This window comes from Carcharodon carcharias, chromosome 18 (genome assembly GCF_017639515.1).
Source record: "Carcharodon carcharias isolate sCarCar2 chromosome 18, sCarCar2.pri, whole genome shotgun sequence".
NCBI classification, from domain to species: Eukaryota; Metazoa; Chordata; class Chondrichthyes; order Lamniformes; family Lamnidae; genus Carcharodon; species Carcharodon carcharias.
In genome coordinates, this window is record NC_054484.1 from 46,039,687 (window position 1) to 46,059,583 (window position 19,897).

The window sequence follows — 19,897 nt, forward strand, 5'->3', positions numbered from 1 at the left end:
AGTTTAATTGGTCCTTTACCTCATTTGCTGCTTGTGGGACCTTGCTGTGGTAAGCTGGCTATTTCATTCAACAACAATAGCTATTACACCTGAAAAGTTATTCATGAGCTAAGTGCTCTGGGACATTGATGATGTGAAGGTGTGATAAAAATTGAAATAATTTTTGTTTTATTTCTGTAATGCATAAATATATTTTCCTTTTGAAGCCTTGGAATATAGCTCAACCATAAATACCTTACTTTGAAAAAGGTACAAAAGTAACTTATTTAAAAACAGCCTTGAAAAGAGCATGGACTTTACATTTCCCAATGACATGACTTGATAAAAAACAAAAAATCTGCGGATGCTGGAAATCCAAAACAAAAACAGAATTACCTGGAAAAACTCAGCAGGTCTGGCAGCATCGGCGGAGAAGAAAAGGGTTGACGTTTCGAGTCCTCGTGACCCTTCCACAGAACTGAGTGAATATAAGGAGGGGTGTAATATAAGGAACGCAAGCTCCAACAACTCATCGACACCAATACCCATCTAGGACCCTCCACCCCTGCCTGACACTCCGTCCCCATCCCATCTTCCAATCCCAGCCCCGGCTGTGTATTCACTATACCCCCTGATCTTCCCCTGTCCGACGCTGAACGTTCAGTGCTCAGCAAAGGACTTAGTTTCATACCCTTACGCCCTCATCTTAATGAATTTCAGGCTCGGCACGATGCTGAACTCTTCTTCTGCTGTCTTCGTCTCCGTGCTCACTTCTTTGGGCTGGAGTCCTCTCCCCGTTCAACGGATCCTTTTAGCCACCTCCAATATTCTCCTTCCACCTGGACCCCTCCCTCTGGATTCTTACCTTCTCTTGATCTTTTCATTGAGAACTGTCGGTGTGACATTAGAGTCTCAATTTCTCTGCTCTTCTCACCCATTCTAATCTGTCTGTCTCTGAACTTACTGCACTCCGTTCTCTCAGGTCCAACCCCAACATTGTCATCAAACCCGCTGACAAGGGTGGTGCTGTTGTTGTCTGGCGCACTGACCTCTACCTCGCGGAGGCTGAGTGTCAACTCGCAGACACTTCCTCCTACCTCTCCCTGGACCATGACCCCACCACTGAACATCAAGCCATTGTTTCCAGGACTGTCACTGACCTCATCTTCTCTGGCGATCTTCCTCCCACAGCTTCCAACTTGATAGTCGCCCAACCTCAGACTGCCCACTTCTACCTTCTACCCAAAATCCACAAACAGAACAGTCCCAATAGACCGATCGTGTCAGCCTGCTCCTGCCCCACGGAACTCATTTCTCGTTATCTTGACTCCCTTGTCTCTCCCCTTGTCCAGTCCCTTCCCAGCTACATCCATGATTCCTCTGACACCTTACGTCACATCAACAATTTCCAGTTCCCTGGCCCCAACCGCCTCCTCTTCACCACGGACGTCCAATCCCTCTACACCCCCATCGCCCACCAGGATGGTCTGAGGGCCCTTAGCTTCTTCCTCGAACAGAAGCCCGAACAATCCCCATCCACCACTACTCTCCTCCGTCTGGCTGAACTTGTTCTCACACTGTACAATTTCTCCTTTAACTCCTCTCACTTCCTCCAAGTAAATGGTGTGGCTATGGGTACCCGCATGGGCCCCAGCTATGCCTGTCTCTATGGGATATGTAGAACATTCCTTGTTCCAGTCCTACTCCAGCCCCCTTCCACAACTCTTTCTCCGGTACATCGATGATTACTTCGGTGCTGCTTCATGCTCTCGTCAGGACTTGGAAAAATTTATTAATATTGCTTCCAATCTCCACACCTTCATCATTTTCACATGGTCTATCTCTGACACTTCCCTTCCTTGAACTCTCTGTCTCAATCTCTGGTGATACTGTCCACCAATATCCATTACAAGCCTACCACCTCCCACAGCTACCTCGACTACAGCTCCTCACATCCCACTTCCTGTAAGGACTCCATCCCATTCTCTCAGTTCCTTCGCCTCCGTCGCAGATGTTCTGATGATGCTACCTTCAAAAACAGTTCCTCTGACATGTCCTCCTTCTTCCTTAACCGAGGTTTCCCACCCACGGTCGTTGACAGGGCCCTCAACCGTGTCCGGCCCATCTCCCGCGCATCCGCCCTCACGCCTTCTCCTCCCTTCCAGAAACATGATAGGGTCCCCCTTGTCCTCACTTACCACTCCACCAGCCTCCACATTCAAAGGATCATCCTCCGCCATTTCCGCCAACTCCAGCATGATGCCATCACCAAACACATCTTCCCTTCAACCCCAGGCGGCATTCCGTAGGGATCATTCCCTCCGGGACACCCTTGTCCACTCCTCCATCACCCCCTACTCCTCAATCCCCACCTATGGCACCTCCCCATGCCCACGCAAAAGATGCAACACCTGCCCCTTCACTTCCTTTCTCTTCACCGTCCAAGGGCCCAAACACTCCTTTCAAGTGAAGCAGCATTCACTTGCATTTCCCCCAACTTAGTCTACTGCATTTGTTGCTCCCAATGCGGTCTCCTCTACATTGGAGACCAAATGTAAACTGGGCGACTGCTTTCCGGAACACCTGCGGTCTGTCCACAAGAATGACCCAAACCTCCCTGTCGCTTGCCATTTTAACACTCCACCCTGCTCTCTTGCCCACATGTCTGTCCTTGGCTTGCTGCATTGTTCCAGTGAAGCCCAACGCAAACTGGAGGAACAGCACCTCATCTTCCGACTAGGCACTTTACAGCCTTCCGGACTGAATATTGAATTCAACAACTTTAGGTCTTGAACTCCCTCCTCCATCCCCACCCCTTTCTGTTTCTTCCCCTTTCCTTTTGTTTTTTTCCAATAATTTATACAGATTTTTCTTTTCCCACCTATTTCCATTATTTTTAAATCTTTTGTGCCCTGCTAGTCTTTCCACCCCACCCTCACTAGAGCTGTACCTTGAGTGCCACACCATCCATTCTTAATTAGCACATTCGTTTAGACAATATCACTACCTTCAATACCTCTGTGTTCTTTTGTCTGTGACATCTTTTGATTATCTGCTCCTATCACTGCTTGCTTGTCCCTACAACCACCCCCCACCACCCCCCCCTACTTCCAACCACCTTAAACCAGCTTATATTTCACCCCTCTCCTCATATTCACTCAGTTCTGTGGAAGGGTCATGAGGACTCGAAACATCAACTCTTTTCTTCTCCGCCGATGCTGCCAGACCTGCTGAGTTTTTCCAGGTATTTCTGTTTTCGACTTTTGATAATCTCATATCCTTAGGCAAGAGGCAACTTACCTCACATGTGACAATGTTTCCTTGATTGGAACAAAGAATTTAGATGAAGTAACCTTCTTGAACTGAGCATGTTCATACTGGTAGAGCAAAATCATGGGTAGTGTAAAATCAAACGTAATTCTTAAGCCATCCACCATTTCCTTACAAAGCTCAACACTGCAGAAAAAAAAAAGCATAAGGTATTTCATTATTCAGGTTTACTTAAAGGACCCAAATTTTGCAGTAACAAAAAAATGGTAAAGCAATCAACTTCAATGTTATTAGGGACTAAATTAAGACAGCAATTTCTGGCCATGCTCCTCCAGAGGCTTCACTTTAACAGTGCCTTGAAGAGAGATGTTTTGAAATACATTACAGGGGGTGAAGTTGGGGTATGTACACAACAGATACCACTCAACATGCCAGAGAAAGTTAGAACTTGTCCATTCAAGTGTAAATGAATTTAAGTGGTGCGATAAGACTTAATTACTGGCAAATAATTTCACTGGCACTGAAATTTAATTTTTATAAATGCAAAATCTCATTCTATCAGATTTTATTCATTGTTGAGATTTTTAAAAAGCCTGTTCAGATTCTGCAAGGATCTGAAGGATCCTTCAGCAAGGATTCTTCAATCTAATTGGTTGCTTGCCCTGTTCATACAGGTCCCTGATCCCTTGTAAAGAGCACTGCACAGTTTTGTACTTTTGATTTAAACACTTCAAGTTCCAGTGCAAAAGCCCACAAAGAGTCTGTGGACAAGTGTACGCATAATGAATAGCTAGCACCTTTTATTTGTTGCTGACCAATATCCTTTTCTATTTCCAAAACCCATTAGGCAGACTTACTTTTTCTCAGGTGGAATGTAATGAGGATTCATTGGAATCTGCGAGTTACTTTGATGATGTCGAGATCTTTCATTGGCTGAAAAGGCTGCATTAATTGCAAAATGCTTCACATAGGATTCCAAAATATTAATGATGGTTGTCTGGCATGGAAGCTTCACCAACTGAAAAAAAGATCCCCACATTTTTTTAATATACTGAACTGTAGGTTTTTAAAATTATAAGCATTTGAAAATGCGGATAAAGGCTAATTCAAGAGATTTACAACTTGAAAGTGTCATAACAAATGTAATACTGAACACCAATTAAAACGTTCAGATAATGTTCATGTAGGTACTATGAACATAACTGATGAACCAAAACTCTTAAGTATGAAGTCAATGAAAATGAAAATCAAGAGATGTATATCAACCCATATTACACTATCACCCAAAGTCATAATTACACACAGCTTTTAAGGTTGTTGTTGTTACAACCGAAATGGTTGTCACAACTGTCAAAACTTGCCTAGAACTGTTTGAATTTTTCTTTCACCAGGTAGCTTACAATTAGGTTCTGTCCCATATAATAGTGGCAACAGAAAAAGCATTAAATGTGATTTTTTTTTTACTATTTGAGGGATACTTGTCACAGAATGGTTGCTACATTTGTCTACGCTTTAGCTCAATCCAATCAAGAAGTAATGGATCATGAGGCACTTCTGAGATGTTTCAGTGTGACAAAGGTAGTTTTTAGTCACAAGTATTTAGTCTACATGACCTATCAAAACATGGAGCAATTTTACATGGCTGTCAAACACAGTAGCCTATAGAAGATGTACATGCTATAGGTTCATATCCAATTTACATGATGAGAAATCCACAATGCTTTAACATAAACATAGTCGGGCAAATTATAGTATACCTTCCACCAAGCATAGATCATATGGATGTCATCAGTAGAAATGCCTGTCATAATTTGGTATTCTTCTGTGTTTTTTTTTTAAAGGGCTTGGGACATGATCTATGTTAAAATGTGTTTGTTGTTCAAAAGCTTACTGCTATACTAGGCATAGGGCATTGGGAAACAAGTAGGCACTCAGATCACTTAAAAAGAGATGGTGCTTATGGCAAACCTATACCTACAGCACAAATCCTTTCAGTATTGGCAAACACATTTAATGTATATGCAAGGGATGAAAAACCTTTAAAAATGGCAATTTGTACAACAGAAATGATACCTTTTTTCTTTTGTTGATGTAATAGCAGTCATCCTCAAGTTTTTTCTTCAGAATTTCTGGAATTTCTATGTTTATGCTTTTCTCTTCCATTTCCTTTTTAGAGCAAGTCTCTTGATCATCCTTCTAGAGTATGAAGAAAATTGGTCATCTGGGAGCAGTTAAACAAATATACCAACTATAGCTATTAATTTGTTCTCTTTTTGTATTTCCCTGGTGCTAATATGGATGCAGGGATGGGAAGTGTTTAGTCATGATGGTCCAGCGATTGTGATGTGGGGGGTGGGCTGTATGGGCCAGATAGGATTTTCCCACCAGTCAGTTCCGTATTTTGTAACATTTTAGAGAAAACTTATAGATAGAAAATCTAAATGCAAGGACAATAACAGATGCAAATCTTTATGGGTAAATATAAAGTAATTAGTGTAGTGTTATGGATGCCAGACTTTATAAGGTGGTTATGTTTTAAACTGTGTCCTTTAATTCAAGGTAATGTGGAGTAGTTTGGAGAAGGGGATGGAACTTCCTACTATGGGAACTGCCCAAAGACAAGCCCACATGATCTCATACCGAGTTTGCCCAAAGACAAACCTATGTGACCTGCTTGTTATGGAGAAAGAAATTCAAACTGAAACTTACGAAAGTCAGTTTTTTTTACAAATTTGTTCATGGCATGTGGGCACTGCTGGCTAGGCCAGCATTTATTACCCATCCCTAAATGCCCTTGTTCAGAGGGCATTTAAGAGTCAACCACATTGCTGTGGGTCTGGAGTCACATGTAGGCCAGACCAGGTAAGGATGGTAGATTTCCTTCCCTAAAGGACATTAGTGGATCAGATGGGTTTTTCTGACATTTGGCAATGGTTTCGTGGTCATCTTCAGACTGTAATTCCAGATTTTTATTGAATTCAAATTTCACCATCTGCCATGATGATATTTGAACCCAGGTCCCTTAAGCAATACCCAGTGTCTCTAGAATACCAGTCCAGTGACAATACCACTACGCCACCACCTCCCCTTTTAATTTCCTTCTATCAGCCATGCAGGCTAGTACCCCTCAATCTTTTCTTCTTATGTCCTGTCGTTTTCACTAAAACTGTTTTCAAACCTTTCTACTTCACAGTTTTGTTACTGGACATTTCAAAATTCTTGGGCGCTTCATCCATGTTGCCAAGTGACGTAGGAGGTCCTCGTGTTTTTGCCACTGTCTGAAGAAGAAATGCTGGAAACTTGTAATTTTGGCATCAAAGTATTTTGGTAGTCTGAGCAATTTTGGTCTTCTGCCGCAACACTAGACTGTTTCATTCCATGAAGTTGTTGGTCTGAAATCTTGGCTGGACTTAGGGTTTGATTTGGCAAACTACAGTGCATTACGTTTCTGGTGATGATATAACCATTCCAATGATGATCAAAGACCCATTCCAATATCTGCTCCTCTAGATCAGACCAGTGGTTGGTCCCTGTTCTGATGGTGCATTTGGTCTTGGGCATCGTCTTCAGGGTGGATTCCTTCTTCCATTCTCGCATCAGTTTTCACTAACACTGAATTCCCTCATTGCAGCACAATTATTTGATAAGTTAGCAAACATTACGACTTTTAGCTTGAAAGTAGCTTTGTACTTCATTCTTTTTGCTGGAGGACCCATTTCTGTTCATCACTCACCATGCCATGCATGGTCTACTCATGGTCTTAAACTCCCGCTCATCATCTTCGGAATACAGCCTGTATAGCCTGCTTGATCCCATGTGCCGACTTATAGTATAAGGCAAGTAAAACATGCACTTACGAGGTGAAAAATTCAGGCCTACTACTCATGCAGGTATAGCATTTCGCAGAAGGAAGGTGGGGGGAGGGTCAATTTGTATGCCAAGTATATGCGAACGCATGTTTCTTGATACCACTTATACGACGGGTCGACTTATATGCTAGGTTGACTTATATGCTGCAATTTGTGGTACTTAACTACAAAATAGTCAATATAAGGTTTGGTTTGTTTGTTGCAGGAAAAGTCTTAAAATATAAAATCCCGTCATGTGACTCTTTGGACAACATTTTCCCATCGGGGGGTGGGGGGGGGGATGTGTGGGAGCGGGAGGGCGGGTTCCCTATCGGCGCCCCCGCTTTGGGGCGCGCCACTGTTTTACATGGGTGGGACAATTAAGGCCTGCCCAGCGTGACGTCTGCCAGAAAGCGCTATGCGCTCCCTGTGCAGGCGGAGGGGGAGGATTCCCTGAGCCGGGAGTGGGCTCTTTTGTGCATGTGCGCGAAAGAGCGCACAGATCTCTCTGAGGCAAAGTGCTGCCTCAGGGAGGTCAGCTTAAACGTGAAAAGCAGTTTGAATAATAGAAAAAATTTCACTGCCATGTACCCTCATGTGACACTGTCACATGAGTTGGGACATGTCCATAACTTTTATTTTAAAATATTCTGAAATTTTTAAGTCCCTCATGAAGCCTCATCTCGCCCGTGAATGAAGTTTCACGTTTTTTCAGAAGTCCGCCAGGGCTCCCGACCCGCCCGCCAACCTTAAGGTTGGACAGGCAGGTCCATTAATGATTTCAATTACTTTTTTAATGGCCTTAGTAGGCCGTTGGCAGGTTGGCAAGTGAGCAGCCAACTCAGCTGCACGCCCGCTGACCTGAAAATGGAATGAAGCAGGGTGACATCAGGATGCCCACCCAATGTCATCCTGCATCATTTTACACGTTGGCAAGCAGGTCCCCCTCCCGCTTGCCGACCGGAAGATGCAGCCCTTTGCTTACATCACTGGGAAATGCACATCTCTTTAAATATTATCAGTCTCTATAGGGATCGTAACAGGCAACAAGGAACGAAGAGGGGTTATGTGTGAAACGGAACAATACCAGAGCGCAGACTATGAAAGAAACCTAGTGTTTTGGCAGGTAAGTCCTAAACATTCAGCACAGTGCTGTAATAATGCAAATGAGGGTATGCCACCTCATCAAATGGATAAATTATAACTCTAGAGTCTATATGGTGCTGAATAGTATGTTTGTCAGATCACGACTGCAGCACTGTGTAGTTTTAGGCACCTAACGTAGCTGGAATATTTCTGGCCTTGTACAGGTATAAAAGTGAGTCAAAATGATTCTGGGGATCAGGAATTTAAATTGAGAGGTGAAACTAAGTAAGTCAAACTCATTCTCTTCAGAAAAAAGTGCAACTAAGAATTTTAATTTAGATCACCCTGAAGATTCAGATCATATATGGAATTTACAAATGGCAGGAAAGAGAAGTTGAAATGTTGATAATTTGAAGAGAAGAATAACATTTCTCCAGCCAATGGACAATAGAATTGTGGAATAAATTACTTGGGAAAGCCACTGAAACGGAGACAAACTGATGTGTTCCTGGAAAAAGAAGGGATTGAGAGAAATGTGATTAAAGAAAAAAACAGGTTGGTAGGTGTCCTTTTCTTAGAACATAAGAATTTATATATACATCATGCATTTCCCTTTGCATATGTTTTCAAGCTTGTTGATACTGCAGCTCAGATCAGCTTTGCATCCATTTTAAGAACTATTGCTAAGAAATTTGATTCGTCGCTATGTCATCATGCACAACACGGAAGTTTGGTATAGCATGTAGTCACCAGACATTTAAGATATAAATAACACCTTTTTAACTATTTGCGTTTAATTCTTCTTATATCATAACGGTTTTATTTTATTTTTATTTGTTCTTCGGATGTGCAGGTCACTGACAAGGCTAGATTGATTACCAATCTAGTACCATAATTACCACACGGTACCTGACCTATACCTACTCTTTGACAAAGCTTTTGATTATCTGGCCGAAAGGGCTGAATTTACATTACCCGGTATCAATCCCTCAAAATTTGGTATGAAATGTGGGTCCCACAAGAACCAGCAGGAGAATCCAGACAGCAATTTTGAGGGAGATAGCGAATAAAATGGCCACCTCCGGGAGATCGTCCATTAAGGCTGATGGACAGGCTCCTGAGTGTGGAGGACCAATAGGAGGCTGCCAAGCACTAACAAGTTGGCACCCTTGCCATCAAAGGTAGGTGCTGCTGAAATAGGAAGAGAGGCATGAGGGCATTTTGATTCCCAGTTACTGACCACAAATTAGGTACAGTGAGAGCCAGGAGAGTTAAGGCCTTTGGACGTCAGGATGGAAAACCCCCAAGAGTGACAGGCACTCCATAGTTGTGGTCGATATGCGAAGCGACGCTTTCCAAACAGAATGTAGCTTCTGGCTCTATTGTCTACCTGCACTGCCGCTGGGAGGCTGCCATGGTTTCACAGACAGCCTCCAGGCCTGCCAAGTACCTTCAAGGGGCTTAATTGATTGCCTGTAACATTCCAGCAAGTGGCAGGTATACAGCACCCACCACATCATCCAAAATTGTTTGGGAGCAGGACTTCATCGGAAAGCTGGCACACCACTAGAGGATGCAAAATTGAAACATTCCCCCTCAGCCAAGCGAAAATTCATCCCAATATCTCTTGTGTGGCTTGATGTCTTATTGTTATATAATGCTCCTGTGAAGCACATTTTATGACATTAGGGGAATTATATAAGTTGTTGTTGTGACGGTCGTGATAGTGATTAATAAGTAGTGGTTGTGTTTAAGGAATTTTAAGAATTTATAGATTTTCTTTTGTTTAAAACAGTTACAATTATTGTTTTCTATCAGCTTCTGTGACTCAGTTTACTGGGAGCAGCCAAAAGAAACCAGTCCATGAACAAGAAAATTTACGATTAGGTCATGGTGGATTTGGCAAATTATCCTGGCAAGGCTTTGGATAATTAATTTTGTTACATTCACTTAAACTTTAAATTCAGAGACTGATAATAGATATAGAAACGAGATGTGCTAAACAGCATACAACTGCATAGGGAGAAATATATTTGTATCGTTAAGAAAATTTACAGAATTTTTTTTCATTTTGGCAGCTTGTTTTATTGGAGTAGATGATCATGAGGAACTAACACACACACATCCACAGGGCATTCCATTGGCAATGTTGCTCGAGGATAATATTCAAAAATTTTCAAATAGGATTTTTTCAGTCAAAGGAAAATTTACCATTTCTCTATCAGCTCTGATGAAAAATCATTGACCTGAGGGAGAAGGCAGGGGAATGGCACTAGGTGAGTTGGTCATTCAGACAGCCAGTGCAGACACTATGGGCCAAACGACCTCCTTTTGCGCTGAAACAATCTTGTGATTCTGTGAAATGTTACCTCTATTTCTCTTCCCACAAATGCTACCTTACTTGTTTCCTTACAGCATTTTCTATTTTATTTACCATTTCTATTATCTCTTCTGGTTCACTGTCATCTTCACACTCTAATGATTCTTCATCTGTACCATCTATATCATTGTCTTCGTCATCGTCATCATCATCAACCTCATCATTAGAAGTAGCACTTAAAGCTTCAAAAGAAAAGGGAAAGGTTCTTAATATTTCTGATAAAAACATCATTCATTTACTCATGAGGTTAATGCAAACACAACCTCAGGAGTAAACAAAACTTTAAATTCTGAAATCTAACAAAGAAACACCATATACAGTATTAGGAATTTTTGACATTGCTTTTTAAGAGCTTTCCCCTCATCAAATGTGTTAGTCAATCTGATGTCAGGAAAACATTCTTCGTTAGTCATTGAGGCATCCCACCAGTTTTCCTTTGTTATCAAGAACTTTAGATCTTCATGTGTTTTGATTCAAACTTTAGTCTTGGGAGTTTGCATAAAGCAACGCGAGTTTCTGCTGCTAACCTTTGTCCATTCAAGACCTTTCTGGACCATTACATTCACTACAAGTGCAGCAAACAATTAGGAAGGCAAATATTGGCCTATGTGGCAAGAGGGTTTAAGTACAGGAGTAAAGATATCTTGCTGCAATTGGTGAGATTGCACCTGGGGTATTATGTACAGTTTTGGTCTTCTTACTAAGGATGGATATACTTGCCATAGTGGGAGTGCAACAAAGGTTCACCAGACTGATCCCTGGGATGGCAGGATTGTCCTATGAGGAGGGATTGAGGAGATTGGGCCTGTATTCTTCAAAGTTTCAAAAAATGAGAGGTGATCTCATTGAAACACACAAAATTCTTACAGGGCTTGACAGGGTAGATGCAGGAAGGATGTTTGCTCTGGCTGGGGGGCTCTGGAAGCAGGAGACACAGTCTCAGAACAAGGGGAAGGCCATTTTAGGACTGAGGTGAGAAGGACTTTCTTCACTCAGAGGGTAATGAATCATTGGAATTCTCTACCCTAGAGGGCTATGGAGGTTCAGTCATTGAGACAAACATTGAAAGATTCCTAGATATTAAAGACATCAAGGGACATGGGAATGGTGCAGGAAAATGGCATGAAGATAGATCATCAGCCATGATCTAGTTGAATGGCAAAGCAGGCTCGAAGGGCTGAATGACCTACTCCTGCTCCTATTTCCCACGTTTACTAAAAAAAATTAAATAAAGGTAATGCTAATGCTCAGGTTGATGGTCTATCATTCAGTTTGTACAAAATGAACTTTCAGGAGTAAACACCATTATAATTCAGTGGTACATAAATCATGAGCAAAAGCTCCATTCAGGAACTGAATGAATGTCATCAAAATAAAAGTAACCTCATCTATATTTTTGAAGGGGGTTGAATGCTTACTGCAACATCAACTCAGGTAAATCTTTCAAAACTAAAAATGCAAAGCCATGTACATTTTTCTTTAGTTACACTACTATTTCCCATTTTTGTTGAAACAAAGACACGGCGATAACTAAAAGTTGGGCAGTAATCCTTTCACTCCCTCCATCCGCCATAAACAAAACTATGCTGGCAGTTAAATATATATAGCACAATACAGTGTATTAAAATAAATACTTAGCATACAGATTGCCATAACCTAATGCAAAGAGCAGTAGACGACACTATAAATTGTAAGATAAAATATGGCAACATTAGGAAACTTAAATATTCAGCCTGTTCTATTGTAATCTCCTTGCACAAACAAGTAATATATCAAAGAAATGTTAAAAATATGTCCTCTGATTTTTGATCCTCTTACTATATGGATTTTAATGCATTAGTACTTTATCAAGTTAAAGGCACAATATATAGCATAACAAATGCTTTCTGTAATTTGATTATTCTATGTATAATACTATGCAAGAGAAAATGTATATCTAAGCACTACAGCAAAAGGCAATAAATTCTAGTAAAGAAAAGCTTCCAGCATTTTCAAATCTTAGAACACAGGATTAAAAGAGATAAGCAGCTTACTGGACTTTTTTCCTCTGACATTCTCTGATAAATATTATATTCTCACGGTTGGTGGGGGAGGGTGAAGGAGAGCTAGAATGTGTCTTTCTTCTTGCAATGTTAAAAGCACCAGTAGCATTTTGTACCAGGTTATTTCATCTATGTTTTGTTGATAATTTGAATTTAAGGATCAATATTAATGGCTTGCAATTGAGACACAGGGATTCCAATTTGTAAAATCCATAGCATGAAAGTCTAGGACCTCTACTTCAGTGCGACCAAAGACCAGGACCATTCCATATATGTTAAAATGTCACTCATATGTTATTTTCATTGAATAATAGAGTTGTGGATTTCTGGTCCCAAAGCACCAGTAGAAATCCTTCACGGATTTGGTCACTATAGATTTGTGTCTCTGACATTATAAGAATCTGAATCATTTTTAATCTCCATTGGCACTCAATTCAGAATATCTCAGAAACTCCTCGACAAAGGGGACGGGAATCTTTTTGTTACAACACTAAAAGAGCTGGGCCTGCATGCATTTAGATAAGATTGTGGTTGTCAAAAAGAAACATAATTCCAACAAGGGTAAAGGCAAGGCAAGAGAGAAAGGAATTAATATGGGAAATGATAAACAGATTGTGACAGGAAGGGATAGAGAATACAAGTCCAAGAGTAAAACAGCAGTCAAGGCTAGGTTACAAAAATAATAAAAGGACAAAAACTAAAGGCTCTGTATCTGAATGTACGTAGCATTCAAAAAAGAACAGGTGAACTATAGCGCAAATAGAAATAAATAAGTATGATCTGATAGCCATTACAGAGATATGGCTGCAGGATGACATATATTGGGACCTGAATATTGAAGGATGTGTAACTTTTTTAGAAGGACAGGAAGCTAGGAAAAGCTGGAGAGGTAACTCTGCTAATTAATGATGGTAGCACAGTAGAGAGGGATGACCTAAATTCAGGAAACCAAGACGTAGAAGCAGTGTGGATTGAGATGAGAAATGATAAAGGCAAGAAGTCACTTGTGGGAGTGGCCCCCTAATTGTGGCTACATGGTAGGACAGAGTATAAAGGAAGGGATAATGGGAGCTTGTCAGACAGGTATGGCTATAATCATGGGGGATTTTAATCCACATAGAGACTGAAAAAATCAAATAGGCAAAGGTAGCCTCGACAAGGAGTTCATAGAATGTTTTCGGGATAGTTTCTTAAAACAGCATGTTCTAGAGCCAACCAGACAGGAGGCTCTACTAAACCTGGTATTGTGTAAAGAGACGGGATTAATTGATAACTTCATAGTGAAGACGCCCCTGGATAGCAGCGATCATGATTGAATTTTACATTCAGTTTGTGGGAGGGAAGGATGGGTCCAAGATCAGTATTTTAAACTTAAATAAGGGCAATTATGTAGGAATGAAAGCAGAGCAAGCTAAAATGAGCTGACCAATGAGGTTAAGGGCTAGGTCAATAGAAATGCATCGGCAGACACTTAAAGGGACATTTCAGAATACACAGAATAGATGCATACCAACAAAAAAGAAAAATTCCAAGGGGAGGACTCACCATCCATGGTTCGATATAAAACTTAAAGTCAGTATCAAACTTAAAGAAAAAGCATATAATTAGACAAAGACAGGTGGCAGGTCAGATGATTGGACAGAATTTAAGAACAGCAAAGAATGACAAAAAGATTACAGAGGGAAAAATTACAGTACAAGAGAAAACTAGCTAGAAATATAAAGACGGATAGTAGGAGTTTCTATAGGAACTCAAATAAGAAAAGAGCTAACAAAGTGTGCATTGGTTCTATAGAAAGTGAGTCTGGGGAATTAATGATGGAAAATAAAGAGGTGGCAGATGAACTGAACTGGTATTTTGCATCGGTCTTCACTGCAGAGGATACAAGTAACATCCCAGAAATAGCTGTAAATCAGAAATTGGAAGGAAGAGGGGAACTCAGGAAAATTACAATCACCAGGGAAGTGGTACTTAGCAAATTTTTTGAGCTGCAAGCTAACAAATCCCTGGGTCCTGATGGACTTCATCCTAGAGTCTTAAAAGAATTGGCTAATGAAATAGTTGATGCATTGGTTTTAATTTTCCAAAATTCACTGCATTCGGAGAAAGTGTCATTAGATTGGAAAATTGCAAATGTAAACCTTTTATTCAAAAACGGAGGGAGACAGAAAGCAGGAAACTACAGGTCAGTTAATGTAACATATGTCATAGGAAAAATGTTGGAGGCTATTATTAAAGACAGTATAGCAGGGCACTGGGAAATATTCAAGGTCATCAGGCAGAATCAACATGGTTTTGTGAGAGGGAAATCATGTTTAACCAATTTATTGCCGTTCTTTCAAGAAATCACATGTGCTGTGGATAAAGGAGAACCGGTGGATGTACTGTACTTAGATTTCCAGAGACATTTGATAAAGTGCCACATCAATGGTTACTGCAGAAAATAAAAGCTTATGGTGTAGGAGGTATCATATTGGCATGGATAGAAAATTAGCTAGTTAACAGGAAACAGAGGGTAGCAATAAATGGATCTTTTTCTGGTTGGCGGGATGTAGCGAGTGGCGTGCCACAGGATTCAGTCCTGGGGCCTCAACTTTTTACAATTTATATAAATGACTTGGATAAAGGGTCAGAAGGTATGGTTGCTAAACTTGCTGATACAAAGATAGGTAGGAACATAAGTTGTGAAGAGGATATAAGGAGGCCACAATTGGGACATAGATAGGTTAAGCGAGTGGGCAAAAGATCTGGCAAATGGAGTATATTGTGGAAAAATGTGCAATTGTCCCTTTTGGCAGGAAGAATAAAAAAGCATATTATTTAAATGGCGAGAGATTGTGGAGCTCTGAGATGCAGAGGGATCTGGGGTCCTGGTGCATAAATAATAAATGGCTAGTATGCTAATATCTGGAAAGCTAATAGAATGTTATTGTTTATTGTGCGGGGAATTGATTACAAAATTAGGGAGTTATGCTTCAGTTGTACAGCACACTGATGAGGCCACATCTGGAGTACTTTGTACAGTGTTGGTCTCCTTATTTAAAGGAAGGATGTAAATGCATTAGAAGCAGTTCAGAGAAAGTTTACTAAACTAACACCAGGAATGGGCAGGTTGATTTATGAGGAAAGATTGGACAGGCTAGGCTTGTACCCGCTGAAGTTTAGAAGAGTAAGAAGCGACGATTGAAACCTTTAAGGTCCTGAGGGGCCTTGACAGGGTGGATATAGATTCTCTCTTGTGGGAGAATCTAGAACTAGGGGTCACCATTTAAAAATAATGAGTCGCTTACTTAAGACAGAGATGAGGAGACTTTTTTTTTCCTCAGAGAGAAGTGAGTCTTTGGAACTCCCTTCCTCAAAAGGCAGTGCAAGCAGAGTCTTTGAATGTTTTCAAGGCAGAGGTAGATAGATTCTTGATAAACAAGGTAGTGAAGGGTTATTGGGGGTAGGCGGGAGGTTACAGTCAGATCAGCCATGATCTTATTGAATGGCAGAGTAAGCTCGAAGGGCCGAGTGGCCTACTCCTTCTCCTAACTCATATTTGTAGGTAACAGCACTATTGTTTAGTTCAATCTCCCGATTTGCTTTGAGAGTTTAAGGAGCTATGACTTGCTTTATAGTCAGCAAGATTTCATAAATCTTTTCATGATTAATTTACATTTATCTTCACTAATTTATAAGGTTGTTGTAACCTTTTTTTTACAATAATGGAACTGTTTATCACATAATGGTATTATGACATAGCATAGACAATTACAAAAAGCTACAATAAGCACTGCAACAGGTTCAGGACAGTACCTGTTTCTGATACCTTTCTCCAAAGTAATAGTGCAGAAACTAAGAAAGAATAATAGTGCAGAAAAATATAAAAAGCTTTGACATTACAGGTTCAATGTCTCAAAACTGGCAACCTCGGGACAGAGTCTATGCCGGATTTCAGATCTTGCAAGTTTTCGGGCCAGCCAGGTCGGGCAAGTATGTTGAGGGTATGTTTCTCATGCAAGGATTGCAAAATGCAGTTTTGAAAGAAAGAGAAACAATGCAGTGTTATTTTGCCAGAAGCATGGCAGAAGTTCTGTTTATGCATCTAAATGCGATTCCCACTGCACTTCAAGGAAGTGCCAGGGGTGGAGTGGGAGCAGCTCCGAGGAATTTCCCAGCCATACAATTAGTCACAAGGTGTCAGTTAGACTGAAGATACCAGACCAAAGATGTTAAAAAAATTCCAGGTTTTCAGATAGCCAGATTTGAAACACTACACTGTACTAGCTGGGGTCTGGCAGCAAACTACCAACCAACACTAAAGTTATTCAGTGAGTTCAACACTTATGCTCCTAGTAGCAAAAAACAGATACAATACAACAGTTCAATTTACTTCACATGACCTATGACTTCTGCAGACTTGTTTAGGTGCTGACCTATAAATCATCAAAAGCATAAAGGGAAAGGTTAAAGAAATTACTTTTATGCAGAGGGTGCTCAGAAAATCAAATGGATAAAAAGCGAAACTTTCTGAAAGGTGTTCAGAAGAACTTCCTGGGCTAGTATGTTCTGGGTCCAACTTGGAAAGCGGTATTGCTGGGCCTGCTGCTGGGGAATGAGGAGAGAAAAGTGGACCAAGTGTCGGTGGGGGAACACTTGGGTAACAGTGATCATTGTATCATGAAGTTAAGATTAGCAATGGAGAGGAGCAAGGAATAATCTAAAATAGAACTCTGAATCTCGCCCTTTCCCACATTAAATGTCATGAAAAGTGATCCAGCCAGGGAATTGACAGGAAAAATTTTAACCGAACAATGGGTGATCTTTAAAGTGTTGTTTCAGGTATAAGCTAGGTACTTTCCAGCAAGGGTGAAATTTACGGTAATCAAAATCAGGGCTCCTTGGATGGCATGGGAAATAGAAAATATATTGAAACAAAAAGTGAGTGTATGATGCATGTCAGGTGAATTCTTCAAGTGAGAACCTGACCATGTACAATGCCCCAAATCTTCCTGTCAGCAGCAGAGAAGGTGCATCCACCATTCACTACATTTTAATCTGCCGTTTTCGACTGGAGCTGTTGCACCTTCCAGTGCAGGTTCCAGCAGGAATGCAGTGACTAAGAGTCAGGAGGCCAAATGGCAAGCGTAATTCCAGCGAAGCTACATCCCTTTATCCATCATGAAATGAAGACGCATCCCTTAAGGTCTGTCTTCAGTTCATTGGCTTACATGTTTTAAATGGAGTTATCACCCCCTTCACAGGCTCCCCTCAATCTACAGTGTTCAATCCCCTCCCTCATCCTGAAAATGCTCTTCCCAAAAATGCATAGTCCCCTCCTTCAGCCTGAAAATGTTCAACCTCCCTCCTTCACCTAACCACCTCCTTCAACGCCCCCACAGTGCTCAAACACCCTCACATCTCAAAAATGCTCAAACCCCTCCCTCACCAATCCTGACATTGCTCACCCCCCGACAATGCTGATAACATCAGCAGAACAGGAGCCTGGGATTCTGGGGGTTGAATCGGGAGACCATGAACACTGTTGCGGGGAGGGGTGTGGTGCATGCGAGGAAGAGTGTGAGCCAGCACAGATGTGAACATTGTCAGGACAGGAAGGTGAACATTGTCGGGAAGGTGCTGAGGGGGCTGGGGGTGAACATTGTTGCAGTTGCTTTGACACTCCAGCTGAATTACTTGGGCTTATGCCACTCAGCAGGCTTTACATCTGCTAAGAAAAGTTCGAAGTAAATCCATGAAAAAAACCAGCATAAGTATTGGGAAAACGGCCCAAGTCTACCTGCGTCTGGCCATCTGATCCCACTGTTGTAGGAAATCATGCAGTAGTCCAGGCAGGGTAAAACTGGCAATTAGAAGTTTAAACCTCCTGCCTAAGTACGTGTGCGCTCCTGGACTTACTCAGGTTCCCAAGCAGCAACTTAATTTGAGTCATTCTCCGCTTCCCATTCCAGAAGATTCAGGCTAATAAGTTGAGAAAGGAAGAGGAATATACAACTGGTAAAAAAAGAATATGAGAATGGAGTGGCAGTTAACCATAAAAGGGAACCCAAAAATCTTCTACTGGCATATAAAATAGTAAGGTAGTAAGAGGTGGGTTGGGGTCTTTTAGGGGCAGCAAATGTGATAAATGCTTAGAGGCACAGGGCAAGGATAGAAACATACTTTGTATCAATGTTTACTGAAGAAGAGGATGCTGACAAGATATCGGTAGAAAGAGAAATGGTAGAGGTAATGGGTGGAGTGAACACTGAGGCAGTGGTTACTGAACTGGATAAGACGCCTGATCTGGATACCTTGCATCCCAGATTGCTATAGGAAATGGAGGTAGTGGAAGGGCTTGTCATAATCTCCAATCTTCCCAAGGGGAGCGCCAGAGGATTACAGTGGAAAATGTGACACCCTTATTCAAGAAAGGCTGTAAGGACATTCTTAGTAACTGCAGGCTAGTCAGTTTAACATTTGTGGTGGGCAGGGTTTTAGAAACAATAATCGGGCGGGGGGGGTGGGAATCAACGGGAACTTGGGAGAGATTCAACTTAATTAAGGAGACTCGGCTCAGATATATAAAAGGCAGAACGTGCATGACTAATCTAACTGAGTTTTTTGATGAAGTAACAGCAAAGGTCGATGAAGGGAAAGCAATGGATATTTTCTTTATGGATTTTAGGAAAGTCTTGACAAAGTACAACACAAAAGGTTGCTTAACAAAATTGAGGATTATAGAATAGGAGGGCCTGTGTCAGCTTGAATAAAAAATTGGCCTGAGGACTAAAGTGAGTTGTGCTGGATAGGAACATGGGCCTTAGGAGTAAGAGAAAGCCATTTGGCCCTTTGAGCTTGCTCCACCATTCGATAAGATCATGGCTGATTTGATTGTAACCTCCCATCCACTTTCCAGCCTGTCCTCCATAACTCTTGACTCCCTTGTCTATCAAAAATCTATCTAAATCAGCCTTGAATAAATTCAATGACCCAACCTCCACTGCTTTCTTGGAAAGAGAATTCCACAGACTAATGATCCTCAGAAAAAAAAAATTCTCCTCATCTCTGTCTTCAAACGCCCTCTTACTTTCAAACTGTGTTCCTTAATTCTAGTCTCCTCTAAAAGAGGAAACATCCTCCTGGTATCTACCCTGTCAAGTCCCCTCAGGATTTTATATGTTTCAATAAGATCACCTCTCATTCTTCTAAACCCCAGTGGGTATAGGCCCAACCTGTTCAACCTTCCTTCATAAGATAAGTCGTTCATCCTAGGAATCAGTTGAGTGAACCTTTTCTGAACTGTTTCT

At 41.3% G+C, this 19,897-nt stretch overlaps 1 protein-coding gene across 5 annotated transcripts in view; it reads right to left on the minus strand.

Moving 5' to 3' along the window:
* Positions 1 to 19,897, minus strand: part of LOC121290620 (male-specific lethal 3 homolog) — a 58,871-nt gene that overhangs the window by 20,825 nt on the left and 18,149 nt on the right. For all 5 annotated transcript variants that reach the window (XM_041211293.1, XM_041211297.1, XM_041211294.1 and 2 more), the window contains 4 exons: positions 10,618 to 10,745; positions 5,323 to 5,445; positions 4,107 to 4,267; positions 3,280 to 3,435 (listed from right to left, as the gene is read on the minus strand). In XM_041211293.1, coding sequence (XP_041067227.1) covers positions 3,280 to 3,435; positions 4,107 to 4,267; positions 5,323 to 5,445; positions 10,618 to 10,745 — 568 coding nt within the window. The remainder of the gene's footprint in view (positions 1 to 3,279; positions 3,436 to 4,106; positions 4,268 to 5,322; positions 5,446 to 10,617; positions 10,746 to 19,897) is intronic.